Source organism: Borostomias antarcticus, assembly GCF_949987555.1.
Source record: "Borostomias antarcticus genome assembly, chromosome: 20".
Classification (NCBI taxonomy): Eukaryota; Metazoa; Chordata; class Actinopteri; order Stomiiformes; family Stomiidae; genus Borostomias; species Borostomias antarcticus.
In genome coordinates this window covers 7,072,977-7,094,818 of record NC_140253.1, presented here as the reverse complement: position 1 = coordinate 7,094,818, position 21,842 = coordinate 7,072,977, and the positions used below count along the sequence as shown (strand labels likewise).

At 42.5% G+C, this 21,842-nt stretch overlaps 2 protein-coding genes across 2 annotated transcripts; both read right to left on the bottom strand.

The window, feature by feature from the left end:
• Positions 1-3,798: 3,798 nt before the first annotated feature.
• LOC311322437 (ecto-ADP-ribosyltransferase 5-like) lies at positions 3,799-4,473 on the bottom strand (the record flags this gene model as incomplete). Its single annotated transcript, XM_084454502.1, has 1 exon — positions 3,799-4,473. One exon carries the CDS (start codon positions 4,471-4,473, stop codon positions 3,799-3,801), a length of 675 nt encoding a protein of 224 aa, XP_084310628.1.
• Positions 4,474-19,988: 15,515 nt separating this feature from the next.
• LOC311322436 (ecto-ADP-ribosyltransferase 5-like) lies at positions 19,989-20,900 on the bottom strand (the record flags this gene model as incomplete). The annotated part of the gene is made up of 2 exons (XM_084454501.1): positions 19,989-20,678; positions 20,844-20,900. The coding sequence occupies 2 exons, from the start codon at positions 20,898-20,900 to the stop codon at positions 19,989-19,991; spliced, it is 747 nt and encodes a 248-aa protein (XP_084310627.1).
• Between the last annotated feature and the right edge of the window lie 942 nt (positions 20,901-21,842).

Below are 21,842 nucleotides of genomic sequence, written 5' to 3'. Positions count from 1 at the left end.
GAGGTAGTTAGAGAAAGGCTTGACAAAGGGGGAATAGTAGGAGCTATATTTTTAGATCTGCACAAGGCGTTTGATGCTGTGAGCCATTCTGTTTTCCTCTCTAAACTGTCCAACTACAAACTCTCCATTGGAACCCTCACTTCATTACAATCTTATCTGTATGATCACTTCCAATGCGTCAGAGTTAAAAACAAAATTTCGCCTCCGCAGGCCTGCAGTATAGGGGTGCCCCAAGGTTCGATTCTCGGCCCTCTCCTGTTTTCAATTTACATAAATGACCTCCCCTCTGTCTGTGCCGGAGTGGACATCATTATGTATGCTGACGACACTGTTCTGCTTGCACATGGGAGAAATTCTGCCGAGGTTGCTGCCAAACTGACTGAGACAGTGGATAGAGTGGCTCGAACAATCACGCCTCACGTTGAATATTGATAAAACTGTGTCTATGTATTTTAGTAAACAAGGTAAATGCTGTTTCCATCCATGTGTCTCTGTGAAGGGGCAAATGATAAATGTTGAGGATTTCAAATATCTGGGTGTGACACTCGATTCTAAACTGAGTTTTAAGAAACACATCAAGAAAATTTCTCAGGTTTTAAAGCTCAACATTATGACCTTCCAACACATTAGAAACTCCCTTACCACTGAAGCCGCCAAAATGTATTTTGATGCTATGATCCTGTCCTATATGAGATACTGTATGCCATGTTGGACCCAAGCTAACCAAACCACTGTAAACCGGATCAGATCCCTGTATGGACCGGCCCTCAAGATACTTGACAGGAAACCCAGACGGTACCACCACTGTGTCATTCTTCCTAAATCGATTTTTAAATTTTGATAACTTAATTATTTTTTCATATACTCGACTAGTACATTAAATAATTAATAATGCTGCCCCCCCCCCACCAACCCCTTTGAAAAAATATGTACAGTCCTGCTCTGATCAAAGCTCTAGAGCTCTAAGATCTGTATCTAGTGGTATCTGCAAGGTCCCACTAAGAAAGTCTGTTTTCGCCCAATCTGCCTTTTCATTCAAGGCTATTAAAGAATGGAACAGGCTTCCTAATAACATAAAAAAATTCCATCAGATATGACAACTTTTGTCATACCTTGAAGAATTGGCTCTTGAGCAATCAAGTTTGTCCCCACTAGGTGGCTCGCCACACACACACACACACACAAGATGGGTGGATAAATGGATGGATGGTTGGCTGCATAGATAGATAGATAGATAGATAGATAGATATAGATAGATAGATAGATAGATAGATAGATAGATAGATAGATAGATAGATAGATAGATAGATAGATAGATAGAGAGAGAGAGAGAGAGAGAGAGAGAGAGAGAGAGAGAGAGAGAGAGAGAGAGATAGACAATTTGTATTCTTGCCTTTTTATCGTGTCATGTGTTGTCAGTTAGTTGATTTTATTGTTATTTGTTTTCATATAGGACTACAGATGGAATGTAGCTCTGAGCTAAATCTGGTGTACCCATTTTAATGTTCTTGAACATTTTATGTACGTGCACATTATCCTGTCCAAATAAACCTTTTGAATGAATGAATGAATCAAGTCAGCTTGAAATAAAAGCATGAATCAATTTGTCTGCATCTGTTTGATTTAGAAATGGTCGTACTTAAGCTATGTTTCTTAAGTGGAAAAATTAGGTCTTCGTCACCTTGTTAATATGGGACTCGAAGCTTAGATCTGAATCTAGGATAACACCAAGATTTGTAAATGGTAAATGGCAGTTAGTCTTAGCCTACAGTATTTAAAGTGTCAATAATTAAATAGGGTATGCAGCAATTTAGTGCTGTACACACTGCTACCTCCAGTGAAAAATAACACATAATAAAAATAAAAAATATATATTTTACCTGAATGATAGGTGACTATAGGCCTATCAGAGTTATAATCAGTTTATTGGCTACAACATTAGACAGGGTGCAGAGACAAGACGGGACAGTGCAAAGACAGGACAAATGAACAGTGCAAAATACAAATAAAAAATGCAATGTTAGTTATATCATCGTAACACATTATATGACACAAAAAATTATAAAATACAAAGATCACATTAAAGGTTGTGATCGTTTTATGCTGTGGAGCTGCCTTCAGATGTAACAGATCTTGAGTCTGGATTAAAGAGACACTGAGGTCTACGGATATAAAGGTACACAGAAAGAGACACAATTAAGATTCCCAGAACAACCACAGGAACCACTATCACGGCTATTTTCTCTGGCCAGGATAAGGTTCCATCTACTGAGGTTCCAGCTCCTGGGGTTACACCTTGGGCTGACCTGGGAAAGAGAAAAGTGAGGAAATCATTAAAAGCATCAACTTTAAATGATTATAATTTTCCCACTTTATTTCAAACACATGAACATGATTCCCTCTGAGTTGGATTAAATAGCCATATGTTTATGTGTAACTAGTTCTGATACGGATTGGAGCAATCATAATTAACCCTTTACGGTGGGTTCAGACTGGACGCGAAAGTGCAGCGAAGCGCAGCCGTTTCCTATCAGCGCCCATGTTAAACAACGTGACTGTTTACACCGGCCGAGTCGCATTGTGGAGCTCCATGGCCGGCTCGCGTTCTGCAGCGGATAGTTTTGCGTCTGGTCTATTTTTTCGTTTGGTCTATTTTTTCGCAAGTCGTGAGTGAACGCGTGCGATTCAAGTGCAGAGAAGCAGCATTGCTTGGTACCAGCACTGAGAAATGCACTTCTGATGTGAACAGCCGACTCACGTGAGTATTGACGCTTCACAACGCTCTCACATCCAGTCTGAGCATGGCGCTAGTCTACTAGTGCACAGTGCCCGTGGAGCCGTCGTGGTCTCTACAACTACAACTGACATTTTGGCTCCTGAGCCCAAGTTTCAATCCCGTGCCTTGCTTTGGCTATGTGCGTGCGCATTTGCGTGTGATCCAGACATGTTTGGTCTTGCTACATTCGTTATTTCGAGACCTTTCTGCCAGTCCAAACCGCGATCCCACCAAGATATAGCCATTTCAATACTGCGCAGCGCCCTCTGGTGGCTAGGTAAAATGCATGTTCATCCATGGTTCGACCCTACACCCCAGATTATTTGTCCCCCCCCCCCCCCCCCAAGGACCCAAATAAATTGTTTTTCACCACTATAGTTTTTGTATTTGGAAATACATGGAAGCGAATGAGCTGATGGCTCACTACGGCTCATTCACTTCCATCTATGTATTTCCAAACACGAAAACTACAGCAGTGAAAAACTATCAGAGTCTGGTTATTCTAAGTTTGTAATTCCGATAGTGTACAATGAGTTCTGATGGTGATGGAAAATACACACACATCCAAGAGAGAAGTGACAGGTGCTAGACCAAAAACTATAAACTGAAGAAAGAAGAGAGGTCTGCACACTGTTTCCAAAGCCCACGAGACCACAAGAAGTTTTTGTTACAACGTGAACTGCATTATATCTATGCCCTACCCAATACTCTACCCAATATTTTGACACATTATCAGCATAGGCTACAATTTACTGTGCACAATATCTATTTTTATGTATGTATAACTGTAACAGAGTAACGAACTGTTGAATACTACTGTACATGCTTTGAACCCACATGGGCTCAACCCATTCCACCTGTATACAGTATATACCCCACCCCTTTCACAAGTTTGGTGTTGCACCTGAAGAAGGCCATGCTGGCCGAAACATTGTGCTTTAAATAAATCACTGGGGAGCTTTGGAAACAGTGTGCAGACCTCTCTACTTTCTTAATCTTTGTGTTCTGCCCATACTGCTGACTTACTTCTTCAAGTAGGAGCAATCGTGGTTATGACGTGTCCCGATCGATGATAGAGTAACAATGACCCTCCTGATGACCATGGGGTCATGATCATCGATCACCTCCACGTTGGTCACGTTAAACATCTCGTACGGTGGAATGACAACATCTATATCGCCGAGACAGGAGTAGGCAGACACGTCAACAGCCAGACAGGACCGAACCCGGTATTCTGTGGTGCAGAACCTGTCCATGAAAGGGCTACCCCAGATGTAGTGGCCTAAACGGACCGTACTCTTAACCTCTGTTGAGGAAAAATTGGAATGTGATCCGCTAATGCCCTCATAGCAGTTTTCAGTTTTGTTCAGCAGTCTGAACACATCCGTCAAAAGGAAGTGAAGAGACTTATAAGGGAAGTTGCTTTTGTAGATGTCAACGTTGGTCCCCAGTAGCCTCGTGGCAGTGTTGAACTTATCGTAGAAGTTACAGTCGCTGGTAAAGACCGCCAGTGCTATGTTCTGCATGGGTCCAGCCCCGGGAACTGGTTTCCTACAGGTCATTCCATTTGTCCACGCTTCCAAGTAATCACGATCTGCCATGAGTTCTGTTTCCAACAGACCTCCACGTCCAAGAACCTTCTGTAGCATTTTCTCTCTACAACCGATGTACTGGTCATCAACAGAGTCCCACTCCATGGTCATGTGAGTGTTTGAAGTACAGAACTGTAAAAAAAAAAAAAAATTAGCAATGAAAATGTGTAAATATAAACATATGTGACAGCGGCTGGTGATTTGGTCCGCAACTCGGCAAACCCCGAAATGCGCTAGAGGGCAAAATAAATCAAAAAACGTTTTTTTTCGTTTTTTGTTTTTTTGTGTATTACCAAAGTTGAAGTTGTGAAGAACCCACTTACTATAACAGACAACAGTTTTAGGTTCACGAAATACGTATATTAGTCTGCAAACTAAGCTCGTTTTTAGCTGATTTCGAGCCGGGCTTGGGTGCGGGCAGATCGATTAGCATGATTTGGTTTCATTGGCTATTGCTTCCGGATTCTCCGCCCCCCACCCTTCCCCAACACGCCGGCTTTGTTTACATTCAGTCCCAAGTTCAACCATGGATGCTACAGCTTTTGCTAAAGAGAAGACGGGGAAGGCATCCAGGGCATGGAAAGAGTTTTAAGAGCAGCTAAAACTCCAGCAGAGCAGGACTCGTTCGTATACGGAGTTTATTCTTGATGACCTGTGATACAGAAATGACTGTATCAACTTATTGCTACCATGTTGCTACCAAGCGAAACGTCGAACGACGTACCAGATTCACACCACCGCCAAGCATTCTGCTTTGCTTTGGGGTAAGCTGATCTTTATACTATCTGTGCTGTTTACATTACATTAACGTTAGTCGTTTAGCAGAAGCTCCTTTCTAAACAAGTGACTAAGTCTAGCTAGCTTAACAAAGGCACTAGCACTAACTAACAAAGGCTAGCTGGCTAACGTTAGCTAACATGCTAGTTAGCTGAGCTAGCCCTTTGTTCCTAAACTAGCCAGCTAGTCTATTTAATCAACACATTCTGGTACTATTTTATCTATATGGAGTACCAGTACTGTGGGCAATAGTTTAATGTACTTTCTTCCTTCTATTCTATTGCAGTTTTGATGCTGAGAAACCTGGCATGGTTGTGGCCAGAGAACACCGTGATGCACCGGCAGTTGAGTTTCAGCTGCTGCGCAAGCCTGATGTCCTGCCCCCCAGAGAAGGTCTTCCTGTGCAAGCCCCACCCGGACTGGACATGGCCAGACAGACGTATCTCTTTGACAAGATCAGAGAGTTCTGTTCTGATGAGGGACGAGACGTCACATGTCCCCCGCCAAACTCCACAGCAGCTCAGAACAAGACTGTCCGCTTGTAGATTCACTGCAGATCATCAGGACGGACAGCACTGCAGGAGAAAGGCCAGAGCCTTTCCTGTTTTCCTGTTTGTATACTGAAGCGTTGCTTGTTCTCTTGCACAGACTTGCCCACACTTGCACAGACTGCATTGTTAGAATATTGAATACTGAGCCGAGTACTGTTGTTATTACCTTGAGTATTGAGCTGGGGACTGTTATTACTTTGTTGTACACTTGATCACAATGAACACTATGCACCTTGTCTATAAAACAGACAACTGACTGTACACTTTAACACTTAGACTGTTGCCTTTTTTTGTACACTTAACTACTTATGCTTGTACTTTATATCATGTATGTGACAATAAAGAACCTTAAATTTGAACTTTATCTTATATTGTTCTTAACTGCATTCACAACACAAGATTAATAGTGACTCAAAGAGTGTGGGGTCATCAGTGAGAGAGCACCTCACTTGGCAGCCACTCTCAGGTAATACCCCAAGTTGACAGCCACTCTGACAGATAATGACAGATCGTCCAGTGGGGGAGTGGCTGGGGGTGCGGTTACCAGGCTATTGTTCACGCCCATTACCTGGCAGTCAGAGGTGTGAAAATGTTGGAGAACTTTGGAGGGAGATTTCTCAGCTAAGTTGATTTGGCAGTACTAGCATTCAAATAAGCATATCTTCTTCAAATATGTTCCGATTTCAATGTATGAGACCTCATTTGAAAGCTTACAATCTGCACTTTCATAATCTGTAAAAAACTGAAAAATGAAAATGCCTAGTTGAGGACCAAATTACCACCAATTAATTTATGGACAGAGCTTTTAATAGGCTAAAAGGAGTTATGAACTCCAACTGCTACTGTGTTAGTAAATCACACAGTACAACCACTATCTTCAGCAGTTTTTGCCCTACTTACCCTGATGCTGATCAAGCAGAGGATAAGCACCACTTCCAAGTCTGTTTGAAACATGTCAACTCAGCAAAACCTTGAACATAAAATAACACAAAGGGCATGTACAATGCCATAGTTTAGGCTTACATTAACTCATTGACTTCAATCTCCTGTGTCCAGATTAATTGATGCAAAATATACAACAAAATTTTAATCTAAAGAACAGGGGAGATCTGTTCTTTAGATTATACTGTATGATTTATATCCATATAGTTTATATAAGAATATATTTCTCTAATGTTATGCCCATCCTCTGTTCCTATCCATGCCTACCTGAGTCCCAAAGGTGAAAGAGAAACGTTGAGATGAACAGTGAGTCAGTGAATCCCTCTCTCCTCTTATCTAGACAGGGAATTCAGGTACTGTATTCAGGTACTGTCCTCCCCCTCTACCCACAACACATTATTTTTCATAAATATGTATAAGGTGTTCCATTTGAGTGTATCGAGAACCTGAATTTTCATTGTTACACTTCTGCCATTGGGCAAAATATCACATCAATTGAAAATGACTCAGAATAAATTTTGCCCAGTTTCACAGGCAAAGCAACTCTCTCATGACAGACTCCTCCCGCGGTTTGATTTGCCAGATGTCAGATTACAATACAGCTGAATGACTGAAGCCAGCTCAATTTCCTTCTTAACAAGAGACAAACACATGAACTGTGACCCTGTTGTGCACTGACTTGCAGCAATAGCATAAATAGCAATAGCATAAATAGCATAAAATATTTTCATGGCAATACTAGCTGGCTTACATACAAAGTACTGATAGAAGTGTTCTTGCGAATGCTGTGTAATAAGCGGAATAAATCATTGTGAAGTTACATAATTCCAATGCTGCACTGCATTTAATGTTCATATTTATTGCAAGGGTAGTTAAACAGGGTCACATTGGGCAAAGTTCAACAATACAATATTGATTGATATTTCTCAAACTCAATGGAGAAGAACTAAACAAAATCATGTTGTGAAACAGTACCGTGTCCGGCCTGAATAAGAAGGACTTTGTTCCCAGGGTGGAGGTTTCACCTGGAACATGATGCACATTATAATTATGTGACAGATGTACATTCTGAGTAAGTTGTGTCGAGTATCCTTTTACGGTTATGGTGCATTAATCAGGGTTTAAAGGTACAGTGTATGAGTGTAAGGTCCAAGTGTTGACAAATATTGAAGCTCACATTAAGATTTAACATTCCCCAGGGTGCCCCGGTGGCTCACCGGTTAAGGCGTCTACCACATGAAGGCTAGTCCTTAGCGCAGCGGTCCAGGTTTGAATCCGGCCTGAGCCCTGTGCTGCATGTCCTCCCCTCTCTCTCTCTCCCACCTTTCCTGTCAGTCTACACTGTCCTATATAATAAAGCACAAATGCCCCCCCCCCCCCCCCAAAAAAAAAAAGATTTAATATTCCCTCATATTTGACAGTGAGCAGGAATATCTATTCAGTGACAAGGAAGTCAAAGTAAATGAACATTAAAACTTGTCATAGTATATACTGTAGGTATAATCAACTCATAGGTGTGCGTTATACGGTTTTAAGGCACGACGTGGACGCGAAGAACCACCTGACGCACAGCGGAGCCTTTAGACCGTATAACGCACAGCTATGAGTTGATTATCCCGCTTATACCATGGCCATTTGCCAACAATATGAAGTACAAGCATTTGCCAATACATAATAATAACAACAATAATATTTTTACTACTAAAAAGTAGTAATTATCAAGCGCTACGCATCGGGTGGTTCTTCGCCTCCATGTCGTGCCTTAAAACAGTATAACGCACACCTACTCGTTGATTATCCCTTATTGCTCACTGCTGATTTTCATATAGTCCCTCTGCGCTGTGCTGAAACTGCTTGACAACCACCTGTGATGCAAGTTACAATGACCCAGAAAGCTAACTTTATGCTAGCAAGCCTTTCTGTCAATAACTTTGCCTATGGTTAACAAACAGTGAAATGTGACTGTATGTTTTTTTTATGAAACGGCTGACTTGCTTGCCAGACATCTCATTGTTCGCAAATCTCTAACTCTTATCCATGGCGATTAGCGCATAGCATACTCTATCACTGTCAAAGTCTATAATATTAGACTTAACGCTAGTGTCTCTGGGGCAAGGTTTGCACAACTGGACAATGGATATGTTGCACAGCAAATATGCAGTATCCAACACTTTGTTCATGGCTAGCTAGCAATGGGACAGCAGGCTATGGGATTAGCTCATTTGGGTTGCTGTCAAAGCTGGCACTCTTATGTTGCTATATTTATACCTTGACAGTGCTATTAATTTAGATCGGTGATTAAACTTCAGACGAACTACGTGTGCATTATACTATTTTAACGCACCTACCTGCTGGCCAATCAGAAAATATTATTAACCCAGGCCATGGTATAACAAGACATTATTGTTGGGGCTAAACCAAGGGGCCGAGGTGATTCTACTTCCTGAGGATGCCCATGTCCTTTGATGTGTAGAACAAAACACAGAAAATAATTGACAATTCGTTTGCACAGTGCAAAAGAGAGTGATACATGGCGACAGAGTAGTGCGTAAACTTGTGAGCACCGGGTCGTCTCGGAGCTCTGTCTCCAGCAAACCCCCTGGCTCTGTGACCCCCTGCCAGCGTCTCCTCACCACACCCCGAGGTCAAGCTCATTTCCTTGGCTGTCCGTGGCTGGCTTTTCTGTGAAAACACTCATACAGTGTAACTGGTTTATCTGGTGTGGCTCTTGTCAGCTAGCCCAGTTTCTGAATGAAGCAATGAAAAGTATTTGCAAACACCCCTACAAGCATGGCACAATTAATAAACAGCTGTAGTTTCCAGGTAGTTTCCACTGTATCTACATATGTATCTACACACATTATCTACATATGTATCTACACACTTTATTTTCCAATTTCACACATGCATACAAAGTTGACACACTTAACGCTACACACTGAAATGGGAATTTATGAATATGTATGTTGGTTTCAAAATCACTTAATACACTAAAAGAAGTAAAACACAAGACAACCATTTTACTGAGTTCTTACCTATATGTCAAGATTCTTGTCCTTCACACCCATCTGTAATAAGCAACAGATTGTGATACATGACAAACTTTGAACATTGCATTCATAAAACATTATTCACCTTACTGTAGTATCGTAGTATTGCTAAAAAAATAAATCATTTACAAACTATCATGATAGCAGTTAGTCCAAAAAGAACCCTATTTGAAGGGAGCTTGTGAACAGTTGTGTAGATCTTACTGTAACTTCATCTAGATTTGAATTCTAAACATAAATAATCCAGATAATCTTCTTCGATCCTATCTACAGATCTGATTAAATTAACATTTCCATGTACCGAAACTCTTCCTCCTGTGATGCTGAAGCTTTCAACCTTTATCTTTAACTCAGGTTTCTTGGTATCTTCAAGTTATGTAAGGTGTGATAAGATTTTCTTTTTTAGTTTCTGGTATGACAGCTTTGTTTCTTCAAGGTAAAGTGCACACACGGTTTTATTCCATTGATACCTTGGAATATCTCTTCCTCCTAATCAGTGACGCATGAAGCTACTTTCAATTCACTGTTTTCAGTTGAATGACCAGTTATGTGAAAGGGAAAGCTTTTTAGTTTCTGGTTTGACAGCTTTGTTTCTTCAAGGGAAAGTCCAAAGTATGCACACACAGGTTTATTCCATTGATACCTTGGAATATCTCTTCCTTCGAATCAGTGACGCATGAAGCTACTTTCAACTCACTGTTTTCAGTTGAATGACCAGTTATGTGAAAGGGAAAGTCCATAGAAAGTCCATTTTTTTTACAGCTCACTTTTCTGGCCCCCAGGTGAAACTGTTTTTTTGCTTCCCTCTGGAATATGTAGGGATGGGACCTGTGCCCACCCCCCATTGCTCTCTGTAAAGCGCATTGTGTTGCCTCTGTGTATGAAATGCTCTATACAAATAAAGTTTGATTTGATTTGATTTGACTTAGCACGTACTGTGGGACACCGGGAGGGGGAGCAGGGTGGAGTACAGAAATAAGGTCCAAACGGTGAGCAGTACAAGTGCCCTGGCACATTTGTTCAGGCAAGGGTAAGAAAGGAAAAATGTGGAACAGAAATATGGGTCAGTCACTCCGGTCTCCAGGGGCTCCCTCAGCCAGGCTGTGGGGACCCTGGGTCACAGTTCGTGTCTCAGACCTGTGACGTGGACAGAAGAAAAATAAGTTCATGCTCGCAACAATTACAAAACAACAACTTTGCTTCGGTCTCCTCGCTGGGGTTTTCTGGAGTCTCGGCTCGGGCGGCAGGGTTGCCGTGGGGACGATACACTCCGGCCACGACCTGGCTGCGCTGTCCGTGGTGCTGAAGTCTGGAAAGGGCCATGTCCTGGTTGCGCTCTCCGTGGGGGGCTGAACTGTGGAAAGGGTCCCGACCTGGTTGTGCTGTCTATGGTGCTGAACTCTGGAGAGGAGTCTGCGCGTCTCGGGGGACGGTCGTCACAGGCAGCCTCATGCTCACTCATGGCAGGGAGGCTGCCACAGCACACACATGGACACACATGCATAATATGTACAGATACTCCCTGCCATTTCTGCATGTGTAACACCAATTTGAATAGTCATGGACTTTTGAAGTATCACGTATGACTGTCTGATTTGATTAAATAAGATGGTAGTCAATTAAGATCAAGATCAGTTGTATTGGCTATGTATATGGTTCACACATATTAGGACTATTTATTTAGTGTAATGGAATACGAAGCCCGAAACTCAATCTCAGGGCAGACACGCTAACCAACAGGCTAATGAGCTGGTTAAACATAACATACTGTAGACTGCCTAATAAAGTAAACGTCTGTACAAAACATGACATGCCAGCTTCTTTTGGAACAGTTTTTTCCAATTGTAACATTGCTGTTGTATTTTTTTTTTTTAATAAAAAAAAAAGCTGTTAAATTGTTCATTTGTTACCTCCGCCCCAGTGACAGTGCAGGGCGAGAGGTAATGTTTTCAGTGGCGTGCATGTGTGTGTGCGTGTGTTTGTTAGCAGGATTATGCAAAAACTATTGGACCTATTTTCACGAAACTCGGTGGAAGGGTGTAGCATGGTCCAACTTAGAAATCATTAAATTTTGGAGCAGATCCAAAGCACAGGTCGGGTGCACAGGCCGCCCAAATACGGGCTTTCTCTCTCCCGTCAGGAAGAGGGGCTCCTCCCCACCGGCCTGGGGTCTGCCCGTCAGGTAGGAGCTCATGGAGAACAGAGGACAAAACATGGTGTTATTTCCTGATATATAAACATCCACGCCATCACCGGCTTTGTCTGCCTTTGAGTGCTTCAGGTGCATGATAAAATAAAGCGCATGAACCGTGATATCTGCCCTCGTGAGGTCATGTGATGGGTCAAATGATAATGTGCGTGTAGAATATTCACCGACCCTGAGGAACCCATAAAAAGCTGTGAGAATAACAGATTCCAACATTATATCTAAGTAATTGTCAAAACACCCATGCCTCAACCGTGCAATTAACTTATGAACAAGTGAAGGAGTGAAGGGAAGACGTTTGTTATTGCCTTGTGGGAAATCTCTCGTAATGCCGTTAATGAGGAGCTGGATGGATGGGTTCCCCAGTAGTGAGCCATTAGAAGGGTCCAGGCAGGGCATGTGAAACACCTGCAACGATACTTTTAACCGACGGAGGCCGCAGCCATCTGGACTCAATACGATGGACTATAAATGCTGATAAAACCTAAATGTTAACAGGCACAGTGGCGATTTTAGCATGGCATTTCTGGAGGGGCAGTTTTATATTATGTCACCATCACAAGAAATAAAGGTAGACAATTAGTCTACGGTAGGTACATCAGAGCAGAGGCTACAACACACAAAGTTAACGACACATTAACACACGCAGAGTAGGCTAATTAGACCCATAAGAGAGCCCATGCCCGGTCCAGGGTTCTGAAAGCAACAAGTGTGCACCCATCAGACCTGGGCACTACGCATAACCTATTAGTACTCCACTTATATCACAGCCAAATAGTCTACTACAGTGAAGGCGCACTGTCCACATTAGTCCCCCTCACACATCGTCTCAAAAATGCACCGAAAAATGCCTGGGTTCAGTGAGTTCGCTGACTCGTCGTGACCACGCAAACCCATTTCGCACTTCCCACAGAGTTTAATACAAGTGATCAGCCTCCCCAGAACATACCGATTCACTAGCACTAGCTATCTCTAGCCATCCACATATTTGCATCATTATATACACATAGCAGATTGTGGAGCATAATCGTTTGTATACATTTGATTACAACGTACAATTTTACTTTACGTTGCCCTAAAGTCATCATATCGGTAGCCTAATGCCACTGACCCAAAACTATTTGGAAAGCTAATAAACTGCAACAACTGCTAAAGGTGCATCATCGTTGTTGCTTTCAAAAACTAGGTTTGGACACAGCTGACAGCCATTCAGCTAACGTGACCTAGCTAGCATTAAATATTATCAAATGGCTAAGCCAGCTGTGTGGTGGCACTCACAAATCATGGTGGCTAGCGAGCAGAGCAGCAGGTTCTGCTGGATTTCCCACTGGCTGCAACATCATTGAAACGCGAGAATCATTCAGCTAGCATTTGCTGTGACATCAGTAGCTCATGAATGAAACCCAGTGGCTGGCGGCTGCGGTAATGCTTCAAAAGATGAACTTTTCTCAGCTCCCAACGCAAGCTACACGAGCAACGCAACGCAACTGAACCACAACGCAACCACAATTAAAATTATGGCACAATGGTGTTACGAAGGGACGTGCTAATACCTGCGTGATGCTATAATGGAAGAGAACCTGCAGGATAGTGGGCAGAGGCCACCACGCCGGGAAATTGCGAAGCCTTACCGGCTAGTCAGTGGCTCCGGCGGACGCCTGTGGAGGAACCCACGTCCCGGAGGGACTCGGCCTCGGAATCTGGCCGCTCCACGATGCCACTAAACGGACCCCCCAAACCACGGACATCGCGGGCAGCAGGGTGAGCAACGCACCAAACACAAGCATAAGCACGAAATGCAAGAGCAGAGACGCGGAAGCAGCGAGCACGCGGCAGCAAGCAAGCATGCAGATAGCAAGCGATCAGCAGTAATGGCAAGAGTGAACAATAACATGTTTTGACAGCTTAAATAACTTGCACTCTAGCGTGCTGGACCAATGCTATGACAGCTGACAGTCAGCTGGTAGGTTGCGTCATTACGGGGTGTGACTGATTAGCCTCTGCAGACTAGCCCGGCGTTGACGTCCGTGCCTCGCCTGAAGTTGCGTCGGAGACTTCATTTTTGCATGCTGTGTCGTTGCAATGTGGACGTTAGCAGCAAAGGGAAAGGCGCCATCGACAGACATGCTAGCACCGACCAGCAGAAAGCACAAGTGCCTCTTCACTTAGATTGTTTTTTCGTGAAGCTTCATCGCCTCAAGATGACAAAATTTCCGATGCAGAACTTTGTGAAGTTTATCATGTAGTCAAACATCACCAGTCATACAGGAGTGTAGACTGTGGAATAAAAGTTGATCGAGAGATCTACAATGACTCAGCAATAGCAAAAGGAGGGACCTGTGGAAAAACAAAAGCCAAAGCCTTGTGCGAAAATGTCCTAGCACCCTACTCTGTCCAGACAGACGTGGTCTATATACAAGAAAATGAGCTGCATTATTCACTAGCCGACGCATAGTGGAATACCTGACAAGCATAACCTCGGACAGAGAGCAACGATGACAACAGAGATGACATCGACATACGCAGGAGGAGCAGGGGAGGAGGTGGGGCGAGCATGCAATGCACAACCAGCAGTAATGGCAAGCGCGAACAATGACTGTCAATGTTTTGACAGATTAAATACATGCGCTCTAGTGAGCTGAACCAATGCTATGACAGCTGACAGTCAGCTGGTGCTGGCGTCATGCGTGACTGATTAACCTCTGCCGACTACCCCGGCCGTGACGTTCGTGCCTCGCCTGAAGTTACGTCGGAGACTTCATAATTGCCTATAGACACAAAGTAGTCCCTGTCCTTCAAGTAGGATTCAAACCAGTCTAGCACTGTGCCAGAAATTCCAGCCAGTTTTCCAGTCGGCCTAGTAATATGTTGTGGTCAACTGTGTCGAATGCAGCGCTGAGATCCAATAATACTGAGACTGAAATTCTGCCATTGTCTGTGTTTAAATGGATGTCCTTGAATACCTTAACAAGAGCAGTCTCGGTGCTGTGGTGTGGTCGAAATCCTGACTGGAAGACATCAAAGTAATTATTTAGTGCCAGGAAGTTGTTCAGCCGTTGAAAAACTGCTTTTCAATGATTTTACTTAAAAACCGGAGGTTTGATATGGGCGTATAATTGTTCATTTTTGAGGTGTCTAGATTATTATTTTTTAAGAGTGGATTGACGACTGCAGTTTTCAAGGTTTGTGGGAATACACCTGAAAAAGAGATGGGTTTACAATTTGGAGTAAATCAGCGGCCATGCAGTTTTGAAAAAGCCTGTAGGCAGAATATCAAGGCAACAGGAGGAGGATTTTAGATATTGTATAATGTCCTCCACTGTTTTATGGTTGATCGGATAAAATTGTGTCATGGTATTGATTTTAAGTGGACACTGGGACAACACATATCCTGTACCTGATATGGAGGCACTGACTGCTTTTCTAATTTTCAGATTTTTATCAGTGAAGAGGCAAATTCATTGCAGGCCCTGGTGGAATGAAGTTCAGAGGCTAGTGACACAGGAGGGTTTGTTAGCCTTTCGACAGTGGCAAATAGAGCACATGCATTATTATTGTTTTTGGTGATGATGTCAGAAAATAAAGACTGCCGTGCATTTCTCAGCTCCAAATTATAAATGCGAAGTCTCTCTTAGATGTCATAATGAACATGGAGGTATGTTTTTCGACACTCTTTTTTTTGCGTGGCTGTAAGACAGCGCACCTAGGATAGCAAATGTCCAGTAGTTGTCACTCCCTGGTTCCCTTCCTGGCTTACTCCCTATGTGCCCGGTCCCATTGTTGACCTGCAGTTCTATGTTGCTACCACAAGAGGCAGTGGTCCCAGAACCTGCAGTTCTATGTTGCTACCACAAGAGCATTTACCGTTTTCGGCCACAGTGGAGCCCTGTTTGAACTAATGGAGCAGGTTTCCCTCAAGTGGCTCTCTATCAAGACTGCATTGCTCCTCGCTTTGATCAGGCAAACGGGTCAGTGATCTGAGAGCGCTGACAGTTTTTCTCATCATGGTTGATGGGAACAACGCTGTTTTGCACACGGATCCATCTTTCGTTACGAAAGCAGTCCGGCGCGCGTTCAGTGCACAGGATTTGGAGCTGGGAGCCTTCTATCCTCCGCCTCATGCGAGTGCGAAAGAGGCCCGCTTATATTGCTGACTTGTTATGTTCAGCGCACTGCTGCGGTCCGAACTACCCACAGTTGTTGGTTTGTCACGGCCCGGGGAAGGTTGGTTCGCCGCTATCCAAACACCGTCTCTCCCAGTGGATTTGTGAGGGCATCTCCAATCTTATGAGACTGCGGGTCACCCTCTGCCTGGGGCTGATCGGGCACACTCTATGACGGGCGTGGCCACATCGGTTGCCCTGTTCAAGGGTGTGTCTGAGGAGGACATTTGTGGGAGCGGCAACTTGGTCGTCACTGTTCCTTTTGTCCATTATTATCTTTTATCCATGTCATTTGTCTCTGTGGCGTCGTCTGTGTTGGGCACAGCCGCCAGCGGGAGTCAGCATTAGACATGTTGTTCCAAGGCTGGACCGTCTGGTGAGTGGCAGTCTGCTCCTGTCCCTTTTGTGCTGGGAGAGGCTCAGACGGGCTTGCTATGGTGCAATCGGTGCACTGGACCTGTTTGGACACAGGAGCGTGTAGTTTTTTTTTTCTTCAGTCAATTGTAGCTGGCTAGGTTTCACAAGCCAATAGGAGCTAGCCCTGTGGGGCTCCGCTCCACTCATAGAACCAGGGTTACGACGCGTAACCATCGTTATCCAGTAAAAGTTTTGTGGACCAACCGATCGACCAACCAATCAACTGAAAGAGTGAGCTATAGAGCTGCTGGTTCCAGCTAAAAAACCTAATGGAGTTTTGAAGTATCATGTATGATGACATAATTCAGAGATGGTAGTCAGTTGACCAAGTCAGTTAGATAGAAATTAAATGAAAGGTCAAAAGAGCATGCATGTCACAGAGGTAACATGTAGACAACATGTAGTGTTTTCATTAATAGTAATAACATCACTCTATCTCTCCCCTCAATCACTTTACAAAGCCAGCCACCTTTACAGTTGTTAAAGGTGTACCCATTGGAATTTGTATCATACATGATAATCACCAGTGTAGAATCCCTAAGGGTACTCTCATGCGAAGATATTCATTATGACTGATTGCCCTCTACAGGCCATCAACAATGTTTTTTCCTCATGATGGGAATATGGGAGACAGGTGTGTGTGTTACAGTACTAGGTTTTGTGCTTTTGAGAAAGACAAGTAGCCTTAATACTGGGTTTTTGACCACAGTTTTTCTATTGAAACAGTTTTCATTGAAAAAGTTTTATTCATACTCTTCAATTATGATTTTTATTAATTCATTCATAGACATCCAACAGAAACTTCAATGTCACAGTGTCACAAATGGGTATTCACAAGAAGAACACAAAATCAATAAAATAAGTAGATAGGAGATATTAAACAAGGCCCAATTCAAAGGCCAACAAAAGGTGGCATCAAAATAGAAGCAATAAGTCACCCATACACAGACACACGCACACAAATAGCCTATAACATAAGCATAAACACACTGCAGTCATGTACATAGATGCAAATTCAAACTTATAATAATAAAATAAAATAATAAAATAATAATAAAAAATAAAAAGGTGAATACCTAATTCGGAAGGAAACTATTTTCTACCATAATGTACATGAATGGAAATTTAAACTAATAATAATAAAATAAAATAATAATAAAATTAAAATTAAAATAAAAAGGTGAATACCTAATTCGGAAGGAAACTGCCCCCCCCCCCCTCACCCATCCCGCCAGTGGAACAAGGAACAAGGTGCACTGTAGGCTAGGTTTTTAAGAAATGAACATGTCATATATTAGCATATATATAAATTATTATTTTTTTCAATATATTTATTGATTTTCCAGAGTATAGCATAGCATATATATTTACCCTGAGCTGTGTTAGAAATGGGTCCCAGATTCCTGAATAAGTGTCCATTCTCCCAGTTTTATTCATACTCAAGATCAACTTCAATCAAGGTGAACACAGCTCATTACTGAATTAATCAGGAGGGTAAATTACAGAGGATCAGCACGCAAATTTACATAAAACATACAAAACATACAATGACCTCATCCAACAGATTGGAAGAAAATCCAGGACATCTGGGAAACATGAAGTCTCCGTGGCCACAGAATCAGTCTTGTGACCACAGGGATTCAGGACCTTAGTTTGTCATCTGCTTCAGTGACACTCGATTCTAAACTCTAACACCAACACCAAGATTTGTAACCTCAGGTTTAATCCGGAATGGCAGTTAGCCTTAGCCTACAGTATTTAAAGTGTCAATAATTAAATAGGGTATGCAGCAATTTAGTGCTGTACACACTGCTACCTCCAGTGAAAAATAACATTAATAAAAATAAAAATAATATATTTAACCTGAATGATAGGTGACTATAGGCCTATCAGAGTTTATTGGCTACAACATTAGACAGGGTGCAGAGACAAGACGGGACAGTGCAAAGACAGGACAAATGAACAGTGCAAAATACAAATAAAAAATGCAATGTTAGTTATATCATCCTAACACATTATATGACACAAAAAAAATTACAAAAAAACTGGATTAAAGAGACACTGAGGTCTACGGATATAAAGGTACACAGAAAGAGACACAATTAAGATTCCCAGAACAACCACAGGAACCACTATCGCGGCTATTTTCTCTGGCCAGGATAAGGTTCCATCTACTGAGGTTCCTGGGGTTACACCTTGGGCTGACCTGGGAAAGAGAAAAGTGAGGAAATCATTAAAAGCATCAACTTTAAATGATTATAATTTTCCCACTTTATTTCAAACACATGGACATGATTCCCTCTGAGTTGGATTAAATAGCCATATGTTTATGTGTAACTAGTTCTGATACGGATTGGAGCAATCATAATTAACCCTTTACGGTGGGTTCAGACTGGACGAGACAGTGCAGCGAAGCGCAGCCGTTTACTATCAGCGGCCATGTTAAACTAGTGGTTTATTGCTGTACACACCGCCGGGGAACATATCCAGGCTCCCCTAGTGGTGTAGTGGTGACTGAATAGGTGGGTATGCTAGGCTATTACAGCAATAATTCTGAAATTGTTGTTTTTACTAGGGCTGCCAATTTAACGCGTTAATTAGATTGATTGATTAATTAATTATGCAAACATTAACACATTAATAAAAATGAATGCAAACTAATCACAGTAATTGATTTCATACAGCTATTGGTGGCACAGTTGCCGCATCATTGCCTGATTTACCATTATTGAAGCAACAAACTTAATTTGGACCTGAATGACCCTGTAGGCTACGTCGTACAGTATGTCACACAAAAGCATCTTTGAAATTCATCTAAATGTCCCGCCCTTGCAGCCCGTTTCAGCCGTAAATACGTCAAAGTACGGAAGCAAGATGTTCTCCAACGTCCCTTTCGGTGTATCTTTAACAGCTGTCAGCCCCAGGAGCCTACTAGCGGGCTTCGCCAACCCACACTCACTGAGAGCAGGCTCCGAATGAGCAAGTCTACCTCTGAAAAATTGACAAACTCAGTTGCAAAGTGGATTGCTGTGGACTGTAGGCCAATTTCAATGGTAGAGGACAAGGGCTTAATGGAGGCGTATCAGATTGCTTCCTCTTCCTCTGCAACTTACAAGCCGCCTCCAAGAGGCACTGTAGTTAGAAAAATCCACCAGCTGTATGATGCAGAAAAGACGACAAGAATGGAAGTAGGCTACTGGCGCGGGACGAATACGTTGCTGTGAACAGGGATCTGGACGTCGGTCAGTAGGTCTAATCACAATCACAAAACCACAATAATGTAATGTCTTTGAATTGAAATATCTTCATTTGGGGGCTTTTGACAGCAAAAATGGATATGCGATCAATTTGCGATTAATCACGATTCATTGATTACAGATCATGTAATTAATTAGATACATTTTTTAAGCGTTTGACAGCCCTAGTTTGTACATCAGTGGTGGATAAGAAGTGGGTATACTGTGTGTCTGTGGATAAAAAAAAGTATACTCTACGTTCAAATCGTACTGCTGACTTACTTCTGCAAGTAGGAGCAATCAAGGTTATGATATGTCCCGATCGACGATAGAGAAACGATGACCTTGGCGTAGTTATCCTCGATCACCTCTATGTTGGTCACGTTAAACATCTCGTACGGTGGAATGACAGCTTGTATATCACCGAGACAGGAGTAGGCCCTCACGTCTGCAGCGTGACAGGACCGAACCCGGTATTCTGTGGTGCAGAACCTGTCCATGAAAGGGCTAGCCCAGATGTAGTAGCCCAAACGGACCGTACTATTAATCTCAGTTGAGGCAAAATTTGCATGCGCCCCACTAAGGCCTTCGAAGCAGTTCTCAGTTCGGTTCAGCAGCTTGAACACATCTGTTAAAAGGAAGTGAAGAGACTTATAAGGGAATTCGCTTTTGTAGATGTCAGCGTTGGTCCCCAATACCTTCGTGGCAAAGCTGAACTTATCATAGAAGTTAAAGTCGCTGGTAAAGACCGCCAGTGCTATGTTCTGAGCCTCTCCAGCCCTGGGAACTTGTTTCCTACAGGTCCTTCCGTTTTTCCACGCCTCCAAGTAATCACGATCTGCCCTGAGTTCTGTTTCCAACAGACCTCCGGGTTCAAGAACCTTCTGTAGCATTTCCTCTCTACAGCCGATGTACTGGTCATCAACAGAGTCCAACTCCATGGTCATGTGAGTGCTTGCAGTACAGAACTGGAAAGTAAAATAGAAAAAACTAAAGGGATGTAGAGAATATAATTAATTTTTTCTTTTAATGAAGGTTAAATACGTTATGAACTCAAACTACCAGGCTACTGTGTTAGTAAATCACACAGTGCAACTATCTTGAGCAGGTCTATGCTCTAGTGCCCTACTTACACCGATGCTGATCAAGCACAGGAGAACACCTCTCTTCAGCACCACCTCCATCTCCATGTCGACTCGGCAAAACCTTAAACATAAAATATTGTGAAGTATGAACAATGCCATAGTTTACATTAATTCATTGACATTTACATTAATTCATTGACTTCATGCTCCTGTCTCCATATGAATTGATGCAAAATATTGTCGCTGTTGGGCGGAAACTTATTTTCTCCATTTTGGTAATTTTTATTTTTTACATCAGTTGAAAGATGGGGCTACCCTTTACAACCTCTGTACTGTACATCTCATCTCCCAGCCCTGGGACCTATTAAACGTATTCTAAACAGCTCATCATATGTCATTTTATGTTCAAAAAATTGGAATGTTCTTTTCAACATTCTGAAAAGCAGTGATGACAGCAGCGTTATACGACTCAATGTTAATCTAAAGAACAGAAGAAACATTGATGTATATCTTTTACGATATCCATTAGTTTATATAAGAATATATTTCTCTGTTATACCCATCCTCTGTTCCTATCCATGCCTACCTGTGTCCCAAAGGTGAAAGAGAAATGTTGAGATGAACAGTGTCAGTGAATCCCTCTCTCCTCTTATCTAGACAGGTACTGTAGCTCCTCCTCCACTGTAGCTCCTCCTCCTACCCACTGTAGCCCCTCCTCCTCTACCCACTAAAAAATACAACACGTGATTTTACATCTTTAAGGCAAATATATGCAAAAGGTTTTCAATTTCAGTGTATCTGTTTCTGGGGAAGTCATAATTTTGTTTTTAATCAGATGATCCTCACACACCACAGTATCGTATTCATGTTTGATAGGACCTCTTTTTCTGAGGACCTGCAGATGTGATCCTTTGGCAAGGAGTTTATTGCAACAATACAAAATGTTTTCATTGCCATATTAGCTTGCTCAAAGTGCTGATAGAAAAGTGTTCTTGTGAATGCTGTGTAATGAGTAGAATAAATAATTGTGAAATTACATAATATCAG